The following is a 16,546-nucleotide window of genomic DNA, read 5'->3' on the forward strand; positions in this document are numbered from 1 at the left end:
CTGTAGGTAACTGGACTTCTATAACAACACTGCTAACAACTAAACTGTTCTGACAGAAGGTTAACAGTGGAATGAGAATCTTCACTGACATATTACGGAAACATGGTCCTAGTAGATACACTTTGCCGATTATAATGAAAATGACCAGAACATGTAGCCTAATAAATAAGAGCAAGCCCTACTACCAGAATATGTTTTTATGTCTGGCAGTAGGCTACTGTATAGGCTGGCCAGCCAGGCTAGATAACATGACCATGTTATGTCTGCACATACCCTCGACACCATTACAAAAAAAAAACTGCAAAAGAAAAACGATTAAAAGGTAGTAATGACAAATTTTAATTGCAACAGCATACAAAGGAATTTCTCCAAAAATAATTATGAATAAAAGTGAGACAGGATTGCCAAACGAAAACAGCTGAATGAAATACCCTCAGACTCCTTGAATCTCCATGCTGCTAAAATTAGGTCTTTTTGTGTGTGTCTCTGTACTTTACATTTTTTCTGTTTGCACAGAGTCTTGGTAACCCATACTGAATTGTCTAGGTAAGATCCCCACACTCGTGCTGCTCACATGTGCAATATGAGTGGTGTTTCTCCAGACTGGACAATGTTCAGCTCTTATGTCAGCTGATGTTAAAAGTGGATTAAAATGATTTGCTGTATACACAAATACATGTCTGTGCTAGTGAAATGTATGTAGGCCCTAATTATTCATATAAGACATTATGAATCCATTTGTGAAATATTTGCATTATTTGTTTGAACAGTCTCAAAATGATTTTCTGTTTATAGTAAAGGAAGTGAAGAACAACCTTCATAACAGAGACATTTGCATCATTCGCTGACTTTGTGTGAGTTCAAGTAAATTTCACACACAGATTCCTCTGTGTCTGGCTACGTGGTACGCTCTCCAATCCTTATGGTAACACCTCAAACTCAAGATGATGACTGAAAAGCACTTAACAGATTCAGTCGACAGCACCAGTCCTTTGGCCGACAGCTGCTAATGTCCGTCCTCCTCAGGTCGGAAGCTAAACTTTCCATGTGTGTCAATTGGACAGTCTTGGCATGCAAGGCTCTCACTCTCACTGGGAGAGACCAAGTGTGCACCCCCACTTCCCTAGCTCTCACACCGCTTCTCCTCCGAGTCCTCTGCCTTTGCGTCCTCATGGTCTAGACGAGGCCTCTGGTACTTGCACTGGACCCAGACTCTGTACATGGTCAGCTGCTTGCCGCGGTTCACCTGCAGTCTCCGGTCCACCAAGTTCTGCACCTTCTGGAGCCCGGCGTCGCAGAACAGGCTGTGGAGCTCATCTGGAGAGGAATTCCATACACTCTGGTTAATACAACACCAGCACTGAGCATCTCTAACTCGTATCTGGAGGAGTGGAGCTGCCTTAGTTATCCCAAAGAAAAGTAAGGTGTCTAGTAGCTTTTACACAGAATAGAAGATACACATAATGCACATTTTAAGACAGATAAAATTGTACACAACCTCATACAACACAGAGACAATAAATCGGTCAAATATACAAATAAACAATCCTAGACATAAGTAGATTAAAAAAAAACAATTCACACAAAACAAGAACAGATACATATACTAGACATCTTGACATTTTTTGTGTGCAAATGTGGAATGCACTGCACAGGAGCTGTTGGTTACAGTATTAGTGATAAAGTTGTGTACTGTACGTAGATCAGTTTTTAAATAAGGACTTGCCTTGAGTGAAGAAGTAGACTCGTGTGCCGTCTCCCCGGACATAGAAGTTATCAGATAAACATCTCCCTGAGGGCAAACACAAACAAAAAAGTGAAAAGTCTCATCAATACCTCAAACACTAAACACACACAAGATAAATCAAAAAGACAACTGACCTTTCTTGAACCGTAGCTGCGCCATGTCATAGCGCCCATAGTCTCTTAGCAACAGCATTCCCCCCGGCTTCAACAACTGAGCGAGCCTTGATATGGACGCCTGCATCCTGAATAGCACACAGAGTAAAAAGTCACATGGCAATTGGCCACCAGGTGGCGGTCTTGTACAAAAAATGCCAGCCACAATTACATTACCGGTATGTTCTTAGGTACTATGATAATAATAAGCATTTACTCTGGATTGGTGCTTAATCGACAGAGACGGTCCATTATGAATTAGAATTAAAAGAATCTTTGGTATCGACACTAATCCTCATTAAGTGGAAAATTTTCAATAAATGGCTCTTTCTCAGTTAAAGCTTCCAGTTCCAGTTAAAGCTTGGAACAAGTTAAGAGATATGCTTTCATAGGTGTTAACAATGACAACAGAGATATTGTCAAAATGGCCTGAAAGGCTTCAGACAGCAACAGTTGTTCAATAAAATAAAAACAATGATCATTTTGCGAGCTCACTTGTCAGGATGAAGAGCAGACAGGACGAAGATGAGTATGATGACATCTAGACTCCCGTCTGGCATTGGGAACTGGGCTGACACGTCACTCAGGTCATGAACAAAGGCGTGGCACCGGTCAGTGTCATACTCTGGGTTTGACTGAGTAAAGAAAAACAAAACATCAATTGTCTATTTATGGAAATAGCTCAGTGTTTGACAAAGGAGCACAGGACAGATACTAGAGACCACATTGTCATGTCTCACATCAGTGTTTCCCATACATTGAGGAAACTATGGCGGCCCGCCATAGTTTAAATTTGGCCGCCATAGTTTCCGAAAATGTTTACAAAAAAAAAAAAAAAAAAAAAATTATTATTATTTTATTTTATTTTTTTACGATGTCCGTTTTTGTTAAAAACGATTTGAATTACGATTTCCTTCGCATTTTCCTCCTGGAGTAAATACATCCTATACAGAAAACTACAAGTGCTTGAAACTTTAGACAGAGGGATCAAAAGCCTAGTCAAGTTGTTGTAGTTAACTTGGGTTTGGGAGCAATACAATTTTTTTTTTTTTAAATTACTTTTTTTTTTTTTACGATGTCCGTTTTTGTTAAAAACGATTTGAATTACGATTTCCTTCGCATTTTCCTCCAGGAGTAAATACATCCTATAGGCTACAGAAAACTACAAGTGCTTGAAAGACAGAGGGATCAAAAGCCTAGTCAAGTTGTTGTAGTTAACTTGGGTTTGGGTGCAATAAAAAAACATTTAGAGAAGGGACAGTTGGGATGAGTTCACTAGCACTCCCCAGGCTTTGCTTTACAGTTGTAATGCGTTAGGTGACATGCCTTCATTGACAAGGCAGAGGAGACATCGGGCTGTATATAGAAATTAATGTGAATATAGACATAAATGTGCAATATGTTGTGCACTGTGCAGCCATTTTAATGGGAGGAATTTTGAAAAACTGGCCAGCACCCCTCATGTAGAATGTGTACGCCTATGTGTGTGTGGGGAAAAGGCATAGCCTACCCTCTTAGACCCTTTTTGTCTATGCGTTAACAATTTCACAGTACTCTTAAATTCTTATCTCTGCTCCTATTTTGTTTTATTATGTTTTTCATTACCTAGACCCCTGCATGAGGGATGAATGAAACTGTTGTAAACAGAAATGATTCACTGTGCTGCATTTAAAAAAAAAAAAAGCCCCCCCCCCAAAGGAAAAAAATTCCCGGCTGCCCCCATAGTTTCCAAAATTTCTGTGGGAAACACTGCACATATTGGCTCATTATTGTAACCTGACTCTCGCCAGATGAATGTGCTCTGCCTTATTTCACGAACATTCATCTGGAGCTATACCATAGGCTAGTAATGTTAGCAAGTTTCACTTATTCTTCCCTTCTCGACTACGTTTGAAATTTGACTATGTCACATCTCTGAAAATCAAGATATCCTGATTGGCTCTATTGCATCCGCAGGGAAAATCCGAAGGTTTCTCCAGATCCTTGTGTGAGCTCCCAAAGGCTGAGCGGAAATACACATGGGTCTGGCGAGAGTGAGGCCATCTTTATTGCACGTGGAAGTGCAGCTAAGCATTTTTTTTAATTATGAAATTTGAGAGATGCAAACAGACTTCACACGTCTAAACAGCTCTCTGTGTTTTCTTTTATTGCACTGCTGCTCACCTTCACCAGTTCTACTGCTGTATTCGAGAAATCACAGCAGTACACAAACAGTCCTGGGTCACTACAAAGAAGAGGGCGAGAGAACAAAAGCTGAAGTTAGGCAGACGCATATACATTAGCTTACTACACTTAAAACCACCATGACGTGTATACTTGCCACTTACTTGTTGGTCTTGAGGATGGGGAAGACGGTGTTCCCCACACCACAGCCCACCTAAGAATTAACACACACACACACACAGCTGATTGAACAAAACAATATGCTTTCACTAGATCATTAGTTTTGTTGTAACTAGATCAAACAGACAGACAGACTGAAGAAAATAAACATGCCAAGTACTAGAAGACAGATACACACACACACAAACTGGAACTTTGTTATGTTATCTACTTGTGCTGCTTACTCCTATTCAGAGTAGCCAAAACACTGACTCTACAGATCCTAGTGTGATTTTACATGACTGATGGACTGACCGTGAAATGTCCTCATCAGATGAAATTTTACCTCCACCACAGTCCAGACCAAGAAGCTACTCCTCACACAGAAGAGCTGCAACTTACCTCCATAATTCGATAAGAGCTTGATGCCCCGGGATATGTTCCATCTTGATGAGAGCTGTCCACTTCTCCATTCCCGTGGTCAGGATGAGCATCCTCCTCTCCCTCCTCGTCCTCCTCCGTACTCTCATGAGGCTTACATTGCGGGGCCAGCTCAGGAAACTCCGTGAAGAGCCAGTGGCGGTCTTTAAAGAACCGGTTTTCGTGGATGGTGTAGAAATCATTCCAGTATTTGTCTGCATTACTGTCGTAGTCCTCTGTATTGGGACAAAAATGCATTTATTACAACAATACTTGGGGTTGCACTGGTTTGTTTAGCTCTGCGCTGCAAACATCCTGCATACATGTAGCAATCAAGTGTGAGATTCTATCAATCTTACCACACGCTAGCAGGTAACATGCTGCATGTGAAATCAGGGGAAAGTCTATTTCTGTTACTGTAGTAGAATTCATAACATCTCACCTTGTTTTTCAGCAGGGAGAGGCTGATTATTCGCCTCAACCTTCTTTCGGGCTGCTGCTTCCTGTTCCTCTGACCACTCAACATTATCCCTTAGAAATAATATGGAGGAGAAGGGTTTACATATTTACAGTATTATACATTTTTTCACAGTTATGTGTAGCCCTAACATCACAAATCAACCGTTAGCCAACATGTGGAACACAATATTAACAGTTAGGGGGCTGCATATAACGAAAATCACGTTTCTGGGGCGCTCTACTAGAGGATGAATATTAACTTTAAAAACCGTTAGTTATCACGAACGTTTTGCATTACTTCTTCATTTATCTACCAATCATTGTTACGGCACGCTTTCTTTTGATTTTTATTCAAGTAGCTCAGAGCCTACTGCCAAGTGCTTCCATGCCCACCGTTGAAATTGAATGACAGTGCGATATTTACCATGCATTGTGTTGAAATACTTGTCGAGGGTCTGTTAGAAACCGAGTCCCAAATTGAGGTCTTTTCTGATCTTCGATTGTTTTATCAATCGCTGAAATATGGTTTTCAACAGCATTTTCTTCCACAGACACACCATTTGCGACGGGCGCTGCCATGTTGGAACCGGAAAATGAATTACGTCACAGGAAGTGAAGAGATAGCAAATTCACGCCCATCATTCGATGACATTTCTGGCAGGCACACAGCTGTGGCAGCCGGCAGGCACTTTATCGTAGAAGGCTCCAGTATCAGTTCTACATTGTAGCCCACTTGCTTGACTGAATTAAACAGAGCCAGAGGTATGGATTTGACTGAATTCAACTCAGATAGTAGACCCATGCTTGGGATGTAGGCTACTTACATCATTGGCAGATTCCCAAACTTGATGAGTGGAGGTGCAAAACGAGAAACAGAGGTGCTGGCAACCAGAAAATACACTTGCAGGAGGAGAGAAGTGCCGCACACTTTCAAGTTAAATAAACAGTTTTTAATGTGACAACGTTTCGGCCTGTCAGCCTTCCTCAGGTCACGATTCCCAAACTTGCCCATGACCCCGCCCCCGCCCCCTAGTATGCCTACAGGTAGATTCTAGCCAAGGCCCCCCTTACATGAATTGTGCCATATTATTTTTTCTGTGCACCCACCCCCTCACTTTCACAGCCATAGTCTTGGTCTGTGGGTGCCCCACTGGGATGTACTGTATAAAATAACACTGATAGTAGTTCAGAGATGCAATAGATTGATATAATACAGCTTATTTAGTGTAGGCCTACATTAGTTATTCGATGTATTAAATTAGTTATTCTTGCTATACTTCTCCTTCCAACTTGCTGTGCCCCTCCCCCTGTAGCCCCCCAAAGGTGGCCTGTCCGGCCCCCACTGTGATAGAGCAAGATCATCCTAAAAGAGTCTCCTCAACTGGTTGTGCCTATAGGGTCAAAATCCAGACAGGGTTAAATGGCATCTAGCTAAATGCCGGAACCAGCTTCCTATTGAATTTAGAGATAGGCCTACCCTAACGGTGGCACGTTTTAAAAAGAAATAAAAAAAATAACTTTATTTTCATCTGCCTTTGGATAGGGCAAGTTATCTACAGTCATACTTTCTTTCTATAATATTCTCTTTCTCAAGCACATTGAATGACAACTTTGTATGATAATGCTTTACAGTGGTGCTATAAAATACTATTGACATTGATATTGATATATGGTCATGGGCTTTAGTATAGGCCTATTGAGTATTGACATTACCATCGTAAAGGGCACTACGCCTGTTATGTTCATGTTTCCCTGGCCTGTCCCCGTCTCATTTAATTTAACATCCTTGTCCTTCTCTGGTGAATTATGATATTCATAATATGCAAAGAGGGAGTGCAGGTGCTGCGTGCTAAGTCACCTGACGCCCACCCAAGTTCGAGTCCACCCTGGCCAGGGTCATGTCCCAATACAACTGCTCCTCTGTTCCCCTTATTTCCTATCTGCCCTTTACTGTCCCAATAAAGGCTATATGTCGAAAGCAAAAGGGAAATGCAAAAAAACAATCAGGCAAAATTAGTTGTCACAAATATTCAACTTCTTTATTGAAAACTTTTCTGCCAAAAAACACCTTAAAGGAAAGTAATGCCAAATTATGACAGTTGTGTTCTCAGTGGATGGATTCAAAACGATAGAGATGATTTTTTTAAAAAGTGTACAGACAAACATTCAGTAAGCGCAAAGCCTTTGGTGACGCTATCAGTAGTTTTTAAAAAAGAAAACCGAGGTATAGAAAAAGAAACTCTAAATACACAACGTAGGTGGATAAGTTTGGTCTTTGGTTGTTGGTTTGGAGCAGCAAATTCCGGAAGTGAACTAAAAATACAGCTCCAGTATCCATGGAAACAAGACAGCATTAAACCAGAATCAAGATGATCCCCTGTCACCATGGCAATGAAAGTTCCATTTAGCTATGAAACGCTCATCATTATTTCCATATCATAATGGGCCAAGATTGTAATCAGCAATTACACTGTCAAGTCAATCAAACTCAAAATAACACCAGAAGTTGTCATCATTGCAATTGATCAACATGAGATCCTATGCCGCTTTGTTGAGGCAAATTCAGCAAAATAATAATAGCAGTCAAAATTGGTGAATGAATATTCATTAAGTAGCTGAAAGGTGTCATTAAAGGTGACATGCAGGGTTGAGATGGTATTTTAATTGTGACCAGGTCAGATAGTGCACTTTACAGTGGAATTCATATGTCTTTACATTAAAACAGCAACATCTAAACAATCCCACACACGCTTTAAGAAAATTCCCTTGAGCATGTCCATCATTGTGTCAAAAGTCAAATGTTCGTTCAGTGGATTTGAAGACATTATTTCACGCGTTGGTCCATGATCTCCTGCCACAGTCAGAATCAACTGCAGGTTCCTGATAATACTTTGGATCTGACATGATGATGGATATTGTTTATTACGAGTTCCCTCTGTATGTCACGTTGGTAAATGATGAATAGGCAACACTTTATTTGACGTGATCTACATAGGGGTGTCATATAACCGTCTGAAGAATGACATGACACATCAGGAACATTAATGACACATTATTCATTTGTCAATGTGTCACTCATTTTTTGGAGTGTGAAGGTGAAATTGCGTGTCATGACATTCCATAAGGCGAAAGCATTATATACATAACATTATGGCGACAGTCATCAATAATGTAATCATGAATCTTCCTAACATGTGTCATTTTTATGACGGTTACATGCCACCCTTATATGGGCCACGTTAAATAAAGTATTACCAGATATTCTTTATTACGAGTTCCCCCTGTATGTCACATTGGTAAATGTGCTGGTTGCTCCTTTGTATAAGGGGTTATTTGCCTGCAAGAAAAAAAAGAGAAGACATAAAATTAACATAAACTTTTAATGACAGAGTTTGGACGATGATCAATGTTGAACACGCATATAAGTACATGTACAGGGGAACTTCAAAACAACGATTTACAGTCCATGACCTCTAGGAGGCGCTGTCTATCCAGCTTGAGGTGTTCTTGAGTACACACATGAGTGACTCCCACAAAACTTACAAGGAATGCACAAAAGTTTATACATGTTTCCCTGTGAAACGTGTGTGTGTGTGTGTGTGTGTGTGTGTGTGTGTGTGTGTGTGTGTGTGTGTGTGTGTGTGTGTGTGTGTGTGTGTATGTGTGCGGGTGTGCGTGCTTATGTATGTGTGTGTGTGCGTGCGCGTTTGTATGTGTGTGTGTGTTTGCGTGCGTGTATCGTATCATGAGCCTCACCGTGTCCCATTTGGCTTTGGCTCTCTCCTCCTCAAACTTGGCGAACTCTTTCCGGTCGTGAATGGTGACCAGCAGCTTCCATATGAGCAGGCCAGCCAGCCCCAGCAGCAGGATGGCCCCCATGACTGAGGCCAGCACCACCAGGATGTCAGGGCCCGCAGGACACGCTACACAGCACAGCACAGCACAGCACAGCACAGCACAGCACAGCACAGCACAGCACAGCACAGCACAGCACAGCACAGCACAGCACAGCACAGCACAGCACAGCACAGCACAGCACAGCACAGCACAGGGCACAGGCAGCAGAGAAGAGAGGAGGGGAGGGGAGAGGAGAGGAGAGGAGAGGAGGCAGAGGGAGGATGACAAGCGTGTGTGTGAGTGTGTGCACGTGTGTGTGCGCGCGCGAGTGAATGTGTGTGTGTGTGTGTGTGTGTGTGTGTGTGTGTGTGTGTGTGTGTGTGTGTGTGTGTGTGTGTGTGTGTGTGTGTGTGTGTGTGTGAAAGAGAGAGAGAAAGACAGAAATACAGGCAGACAGATAGAGACAAATACAGAAGGTGTGTGTGTGTGTGTGTGTGTGTGTGTGTGTGTGTGTGTGTGTGTGTGTGTGTGTGTGTGAGAGAGAGAGAGAGAGAGAGAGAGAGAGAGAGAGAGAGAGAGAGAGAGAGAGAGATAACAAGCAAGCAAGGGTTTGAGAGGGAGGCAAAGACAGAGAGACACACAGATAGATAGAGAGAGAGAGAGGCATATGAGACCGCGAGCAAGCGAGGGATGGAGAGGAAGGGAGGGAAAGAGAGAGGGGCGATGACTGATGTTTAGTAGGTCTTGATACAGTTTCATATGAGTACACACAGTGTAATAACTCTTGTGCTGCCAAAGACTGAGATGAATATGTGAGCAGTGAGTCACTCTTTCAACATGTTTTTTCTCTGCTCTTCTTTCTCTTTGTTTTACATGCAACGCAGGAGGAGTGGGAGAGGCTAAGGGAATTAAATTAAGATCACAGTGGCTGTGAAAATGTGAGAATCATACAAGTATATAGGCAGTGTTTCCCAATGTGTTAATTACCTACGACATAATCCTAAAAATACTCTGTTGCCATTAATGACTCATGCCCCAGCTTGCTAAAATGGCAGTTGTACACAGTTTCTGCTATAAACAGCAGATACATGTGTGAAGCAGACGTCATACATACAGTATAGTACAAACTGTATATAGACAAAATTGTTTAGAACTGATATTCATATTATATACTGATATTCATAGCAAAGACATATTATATGTCATATACTGATACTCACGCTTTGAAAATGACAATGATGTCAATGTTGAAGAAGATGGGAGCTTACTTATTAAAAGACAATAAAAAACAATACATAGATTTCCCTTTACAGGGAAAGCAAGAGACCCTACTAAAGCACTCATTAGTAGTAGAGCGCAAGTAACTGTCTTTATTTCAAGTTTAAAAGTCTCAAAGAGCAGTGGCATGCAAGGCACGTCTTCTTCAGGGCACAAAAAGCAAACATAAAACAGGAAGTCGTGTTTTTATCACAGCAAGGAGGAGTGATGGGTGCCCACAATCAGTCCTGACAATCTCCTCATTACCCAATTTCCCTTTAGCATGCATGGCTGCCACATCATAACCTGCTTAGTTCACTGCGTCTCTAGGCCATCAGTGGACCATGACAAAGCAGACAGAGATTCTTTAAGTATATAGAGATATGCCAATGTAATAGGTTGCTATGGGCACCCAACATGACCAGGTTCCGGTCTGCCTAAAGGGACGTGTCATAATACTCCTAGCATTGAATAGAACAGTCCTTAGGTCTGCCTAAAGGGGGATTTCCCCCCACCTCCCCCTTGCAATAATAGAACCCGGAAACAATGGGCCAATGGAACCTCTCTCTCTCTCTACTCTCTCTGAAGCAGACATTTGAAATGGAACTTTACCTATTTCCAATGAGTCCTGGCATTTCCTGTCACAGAGGGGGTAATCACATGACCTTTAAAAGGGGATCAACTTTGCAGAGTGTAACCAAGACACCAGGTAAATGTGTAAAATACTGCCACACCTCAGTAACTATAGAGTCAGGCTCTCATTTACTGTTTCTGTGCATGCAGTTATATTGTAACTGTGATGTATTCACAGTGCAGCACGCAAAAGAATAAGCTGCTTATCCAACCATTTTGTTGCATGTTCTCAACACCAGACAGCATGAAGTGACCAATATAGTTTTCAGACATCGCAAAAACATACCCAAATATCTTAACTGTATCATTAACAAAAAAACTTCCCATATACACGTATATTGCAAAATACAGTAGCAAGCACATGGTTTGTTGAAAAGTGCTGCCACCAATAAAGAAGACGAAAAAACAGCATCAGCGTCTCCAGTAAGAGCAAAAATTATCATCTGAGACCAATTAGGAAGGCACTGGACGAGAGAGAAAAAAACTCCTTTAACTGAGCTACGCAGGCCGCCTTTGATGAAACCGTTAAAAATCAGCAGGTGGTTAAAACGCTTTTGCTGACACTTCCTCTTTAGTCTGCAACTGGTTAAGGACATAGAACAGAAGCTACCGACCACCACACCCTTAGCAACGCTAAAATAACGCTACATTAACGCTAAAATAACGCCTTCCCGATCAACGCTGTTGGGATTCGTCAGGCGTGCCCTGGCTCATTGCTTCATCCCTTGTTGCAACACTTGCCTGTTGCGCGGGTTGCGCGGCAGCAAGTCTGTTCAGCTCTAAGATGACAGACTCATTCATTTCCTTTGGGATTAATAAAGTTTACTCTACTCGACTCTACTTAACAGTATGTTGAAACTTTAATGTCTCCTTAAATCTCTTAGTTGTATTCATGGTCATCATCAGATTTATAACGGTGACTAATAACCAGAATGAAACAGAAGTTGGATGTATTACAATGCCTCTCTCTCTCTCTCTCTCTCTCTCTCTCTCTCTCTCTCTCTCACACACACACACACACACACACACACACACACACACACACACACACACACACACACACACACACACACACACACACACACACACACACACACACACACACACACACACACACACACACACACACACACAGAATCACATACCTGGCTCTTTATTCACGAACAATATGGATATGCCACTGGGGTCTTCATAGTACTGGATATATTGAAGGCAATCGTTCTCGTCCTTATAGGTGCAATTCAGGGCATTGGACTCGCGGTGGACTGTCAGGAAGAGATGCAATAGCAGACATCAATATATCAAAAGCAATGGCACAAAGATTTCAAACAGAGACAAAGAATCAGTGGAGGACTATTAGTGGTGGGGCAAGGGAAGGAGAAGAAGATCACAAGAAAATACAATACAGATACACACGTGTGCACGCACACACACACACACACGCACACACACACATATACACACACGCACACACATATGTGCACGCATGCACACACACACATAATACACACACACCGTTTTGAAGACAAAAAAGCGACAAACCACTACCTTATGGACACACGTAAGTACATAGGCTAATATGATACTCACTGATTTCGTCGACTAACTTGATGCGATCACTGCAGACGCGACGGCAGATGTTGTCCTCAAACAGGGGCCCTCTTTTATAGTGATTACATTCCACACATTCCCTGCAAAATCCAAGAAACACTTGGTTCACTGACTTTTCTTTTTCTAGGAGCTTTTTTGCCTTTATTTGACAGGACAGTCGAAGATGGAGGAGACAGGAAACGAATGGGACAGAGAGACAGGGGAGGATTGCGAAATTACCCCGGCCGGACTCGAACCGGGGTCCCCGAGGGTGGGCATGCAAGCCCAAATGTGGGGGGCTTAGCGCGCTGTGCCAGAGCGCCTCCCCCCCTCCCACTAATGATTCTTACGATTCTTACTGCTCACAATGCCACAGCCTATGAAAAAAAGTCTACTGTCCAAATTAGACCACAACAGCTTGTCCTGTCAAGTTTTAAGTGAAATTAAAATGACTGGCCAATATACAAATAACTGAAAATAACTGAAAATAATAGAAAAACAATATGATTTTGACATCAGTCCATCTTCACTTTCCAGCAGAGTGACAGAGGAAAGAGGCAAACTACATGTGCAGCTAGTGCATATGCAATAAATATGTGAAATATTTCTGGGGGTCTATTTTGCCTTTCTTTGATACGATAGTGGAGGGGGTGACAGGAAGGCGAATGTTGACATTCCAGTTTCTAACTCCACAAAAAGAAGGCAGAGACTTAAAACAAAAATCGGGTGTAAGACAGTCAAATGTTCTAACAAACAGCTTAAAGTGAAAGTGAAAGCCCATTGGGAAACTCCAACTCCCATTGTCATTGTGACACAGCACTCCACAGCACACAAGTGAACACTGCACACTGCACACAACGAAATTGCATTTTATGCCTCACCCGTGCAAGGGGGGAGCCCTCAGTGGCGCCCCATGGGGAGCAGTGCGGTGGGATGGTACCATGCTCAGGGTACCTCAGTCATGGAGGAGGATGGGGGAGAGCACTGGTTGATTACTCCCCCCACCAACCTGGCGGTTCGGGAGTCGAACCGGCAACCTCTGGGATGCAAGTCTGACGCCGTGACCGCTCACCCATGACTCCCCAAAGCTTCCTTGGTTTAAAGATATTTTGGGGCTTTATTCAGACAAGACAGCTGAAGAGGTGGACAGGAAAAAGGTTGAGAGATGGGGTAGGATTGGGAAACGATCTTGGGCCGTATTCGAACCAAGGTCCTCAGCATAACAGTACAGTACCTTAGTCATTTGAACCACGGCCAAGGCCAAACATATATATTTATTTTTTAGTGTCAGTTTTTAACTCACTTTTTGCTGATGCAGATGTCAGGGCAGGTGGGGCATTTCTCGCAGGTGGCCCCGTAGGCCCCTGTATCGGTGCATTCGCAGGCGCCACAGGTGCAGCGGCCCCGGGCGCTACAGAGGCTGCCCGAGCTGGACATGCAGGTGTCCGTACTGGTGGAGCAGTTGCAGTTCTCCCCCGACCAGCCGGGGTCACACTTGCACGTGCCGCACAAGCACTCTCCATGACCTGGGATACAGTACATACACAAAACACATGAATGCAATGCACACACTTGTCTACGTGTACGTGCATGTACACAGACACCTACACAGTACACACACACACTTACACTCGACATACACATGTACATAGAATAACAAGGTCCACTGAAATGTGTCTGTCATGTGCAAAAATGTGTCTGTCACCTGCCAATCAAAAAGCAAACTGCTTTCCGATGGATAGACCGACTGACCAGCCGATATAGTGGCATCAGAGTTGCTGCACCCGACTGGAAAACATGCAGCATACTATACTGGTGCAAAAGATTACACATTACACAGGGCATAAACAGTGACTGGACCAATGACGCATGCATTTTGAGTCAGAGGTCTGCACGTAGGTTAATTTCAGTCGACTAAATTCCCTGGGGAAATCCATAGGTGGAGGATAAAACAAGACTTCATTGTTGAATGTTCTGGTGGACATAAGGAACCTATGGTATAATGTATATTAGGTAACCATCGCTGATGACACACCAATGACTGACCACACAAGTGGAGTATAATAGCTGCAGCAGTGGACAGAAGAGAGAATGATAACAAAGTATCAAATATCTGAATCATCAAGGGCATGCATCTTCAGCAGACTCACATACAGACAGATGCACGCACGTATACACACACACACACACACACACACACACACACACACACACACACACACACACACACACACACACACACACACACACACACACACACACACACACACAGTCAGAATGACAAGAAAGAACAGGAGGAGAGAGAGAGGGAGAGAGAGAGAGGGAGAGAGAGAGAGACGGGGAGGGAGAGAGAGAGAGACGGGGAGAGAGAGAGAGAGAGAGAGAGGGGGAGAGAGATAGAGAGTCGGTGGGACTGGGGTCGGAGGCGGTAAGAGTCAGTGGGGCTGTGGGGCTGGCAGTCAGCCATAGGAATGTAATCAGTCCAGTTCTCCACGTTTACAAGAGCCTGTGTGAGCGCACTTCAAAGGGAACGTTTCAGGTCCTTTGGACGAGTGTTTATGTGGCCTCGAGCAACGCTTGCTGAATCTTGCCCTTAGTTAGGGGGAAGACAGCAATAAGCAAAGAAGACAAAAAAACATACACAAAAGCAAACACATCCATACAAGTAGCAAGAAAGAAGGGGATACAGTCTGTAAACAATTCAAATGATGACATCGATGTGAGTGAGTGGGTGGTATCTTACCCGTCCCAAAGTCATCGTATAACCCCTGGCTGCTTTTCACTGCTCGAACTCCCAGGCTATTTTAGGGATCCTATGCGCTACAACAAGTTCTGGAAGACTCTTTCAGAGTCATTTTTTGATATGAACTGTCTGCCTACACCTCCAGGGTATGATTTTTTATGTGCAACCCTCACATGTGCAACCCTTGAAAAACAAACAAACAAAAACCCCTATACATTAAATTGCCATAATCCTCGGTTACTGACCAATTCAAGCGATTTTGAAGATAGGCCTACTGTACTTGATTAATGTTAGCAGCAGCATCGTAACAATATTCTCCCAAAGATTCCACCTTGAGGTATTCCTCATTCCATATACAGTACACATTATCTATTTTAGTGCTTTACTGGTGCTGCTGACACAGAAAAAAAACAACTCATTACTTTGTAGTCACTTGTACTGGTTTAGTTAAAATGTACAGTATTATACACAACAGAGATGACACCCCTGATGTCGCAACCTCTTTCCTCTAAATGTCTACCAGGTCTGGACATTGTCAAGTAGACAAATGTAAACTCCCTCTCTGTGTCTCTGCCTGTCTCTACCGTATGTCACAAACCCACTCCACTCAGTGGGTTGCAGCTGAAAAACTGACAAAGGGGACAGGCAGTTGTGGAGAGGAAGAGTCAAGCAGTGATCCTAATGATGCAAAGAGAAGAAATCACAAAAAAAAGCAACAACCGAACCATGGGAACACTTTGACAAGAGGGGACACGTACTGAGTGGGGACTGGAAGAAGAGAGTAAAGTACAGATCCTAATGCCGTGCCCTAATGGTTGAAAGAGCTGGTCTGTATATCAGAGGGTTGCAGGATCGACTACCATCCTAGCCACTAGGAATAAGATGTGTCTCTCCTCACATCTTCAACCATGCCTGAAATGCCCTTGAGCAAGGCTTAAAACTGTACACTTAGCTGACACTTTTATCCAAAGTGACTTAATGTAATGATGCAAAAAGAGGAATTCACAACACAAGCAAAAAAGTGGGCGAGGGGGTGTTGGAAGAACATAATCCTGCCTAAATGAACCTACAGGAAATGGTCACCCTGTTAACATTACCTGCAGGAAGTAATTTAGTCATTAGGAAAACCAGTATTCCAGGCTCTTCTATTAGATGATTTACCCCCACCTCCAGGTGAACTTTTGTTTTTTAAAATATTTTTTTTGTGGTCTTTTTTTTTGTTAGTTTTTTTAATTGATGACAGGATAGTATGAGAGGTGGACAGGAAGTGAATGGGGAGGGAGATGAGATGGGGTGGGGTCGGCAAATGACCGTGGCCCGGAATCGAACCCGGGTCGGCCGCATGGCAGACGAGTGCCCTACCGGTTGGCCACGGCAGGGCCACCT

The 16,546-nt window shown here is 43.0% G+C and overlaps 2 protein-coding genes across 2 annotated transcripts in view; both read right to left on the minus strand.

Moving 5' to 3' along the window:
- Positions 1–315: 315 nt before the first annotated feature.
- On the minus strand, positions 316–5,716 carry mettl2a (methyltransferase 2A, methylcytidine). The gene is made up of 9 exons (XM_063214498.1): positions 5,525–5,716; positions 5,084–5,172; positions 4,624–4,877; positions 4,227–4,276; positions 4,063–4,123; positions 2,395–2,534; positions 1,882–1,988; positions 1,727–1,792; positions 316–1,317 (listed from the first exon to the last, which is right to left on the minus strand). The coding sequence occupies exons 1-9, from the start codon at positions 5,677–5,679 to the stop codon at positions 1,124–1,126; spliced, it is 1,116 nt and encodes a 371-aa protein (XP_063070568.1). The 5' UTR covers positions 5,680–5,716; the 3' UTR covers positions 316–1,123.
- Positions 5,717–7,127: 1,411 nt separating this feature from the next.
- LOC134435729 (integrin beta-3-like) overlaps positions 7,128–16,546 on the minus strand; it is a 27,693-nt gene continuing 18,274 nt past the window's right edge. The window contains exons 11-15 of the mRNA XM_063184778.1: positions 13,721–13,943; positions 12,418–12,518; positions 11,973–12,092; positions 8,857–9,023; positions 7,128–8,437 (exon numbers count right to left, since the gene is read on the minus strand). Coding sequence (XP_063040848.1) covers positions 8,369–8,437; positions 8,857–9,023; positions 11,973–12,092; positions 12,418–12,518; positions 13,721–13,943 — 680 coding nt within the window. The 3' untranslated portion in view covers positions 7,128–8,368. The remainder of the gene's footprint in view (positions 8,438–8,856; positions 9,024–11,972; positions 12,093–12,417; positions 12,519–13,720; positions 13,944–16,546) is intronic.

Source organism: Engraulis encrasicolus, chromosome 2, assembly GCF_034702125.1.
Source record: "Engraulis encrasicolus isolate BLACKSEA-1 chromosome 2, IST_EnEncr_1.0, whole genome shotgun sequence".
Classification (NCBI taxonomy): domain Eukaryota; kingdom Metazoa; phylum Chordata; class Actinopteri; order Clupeiformes; family Engraulidae; genus Engraulis; species Engraulis encrasicolus.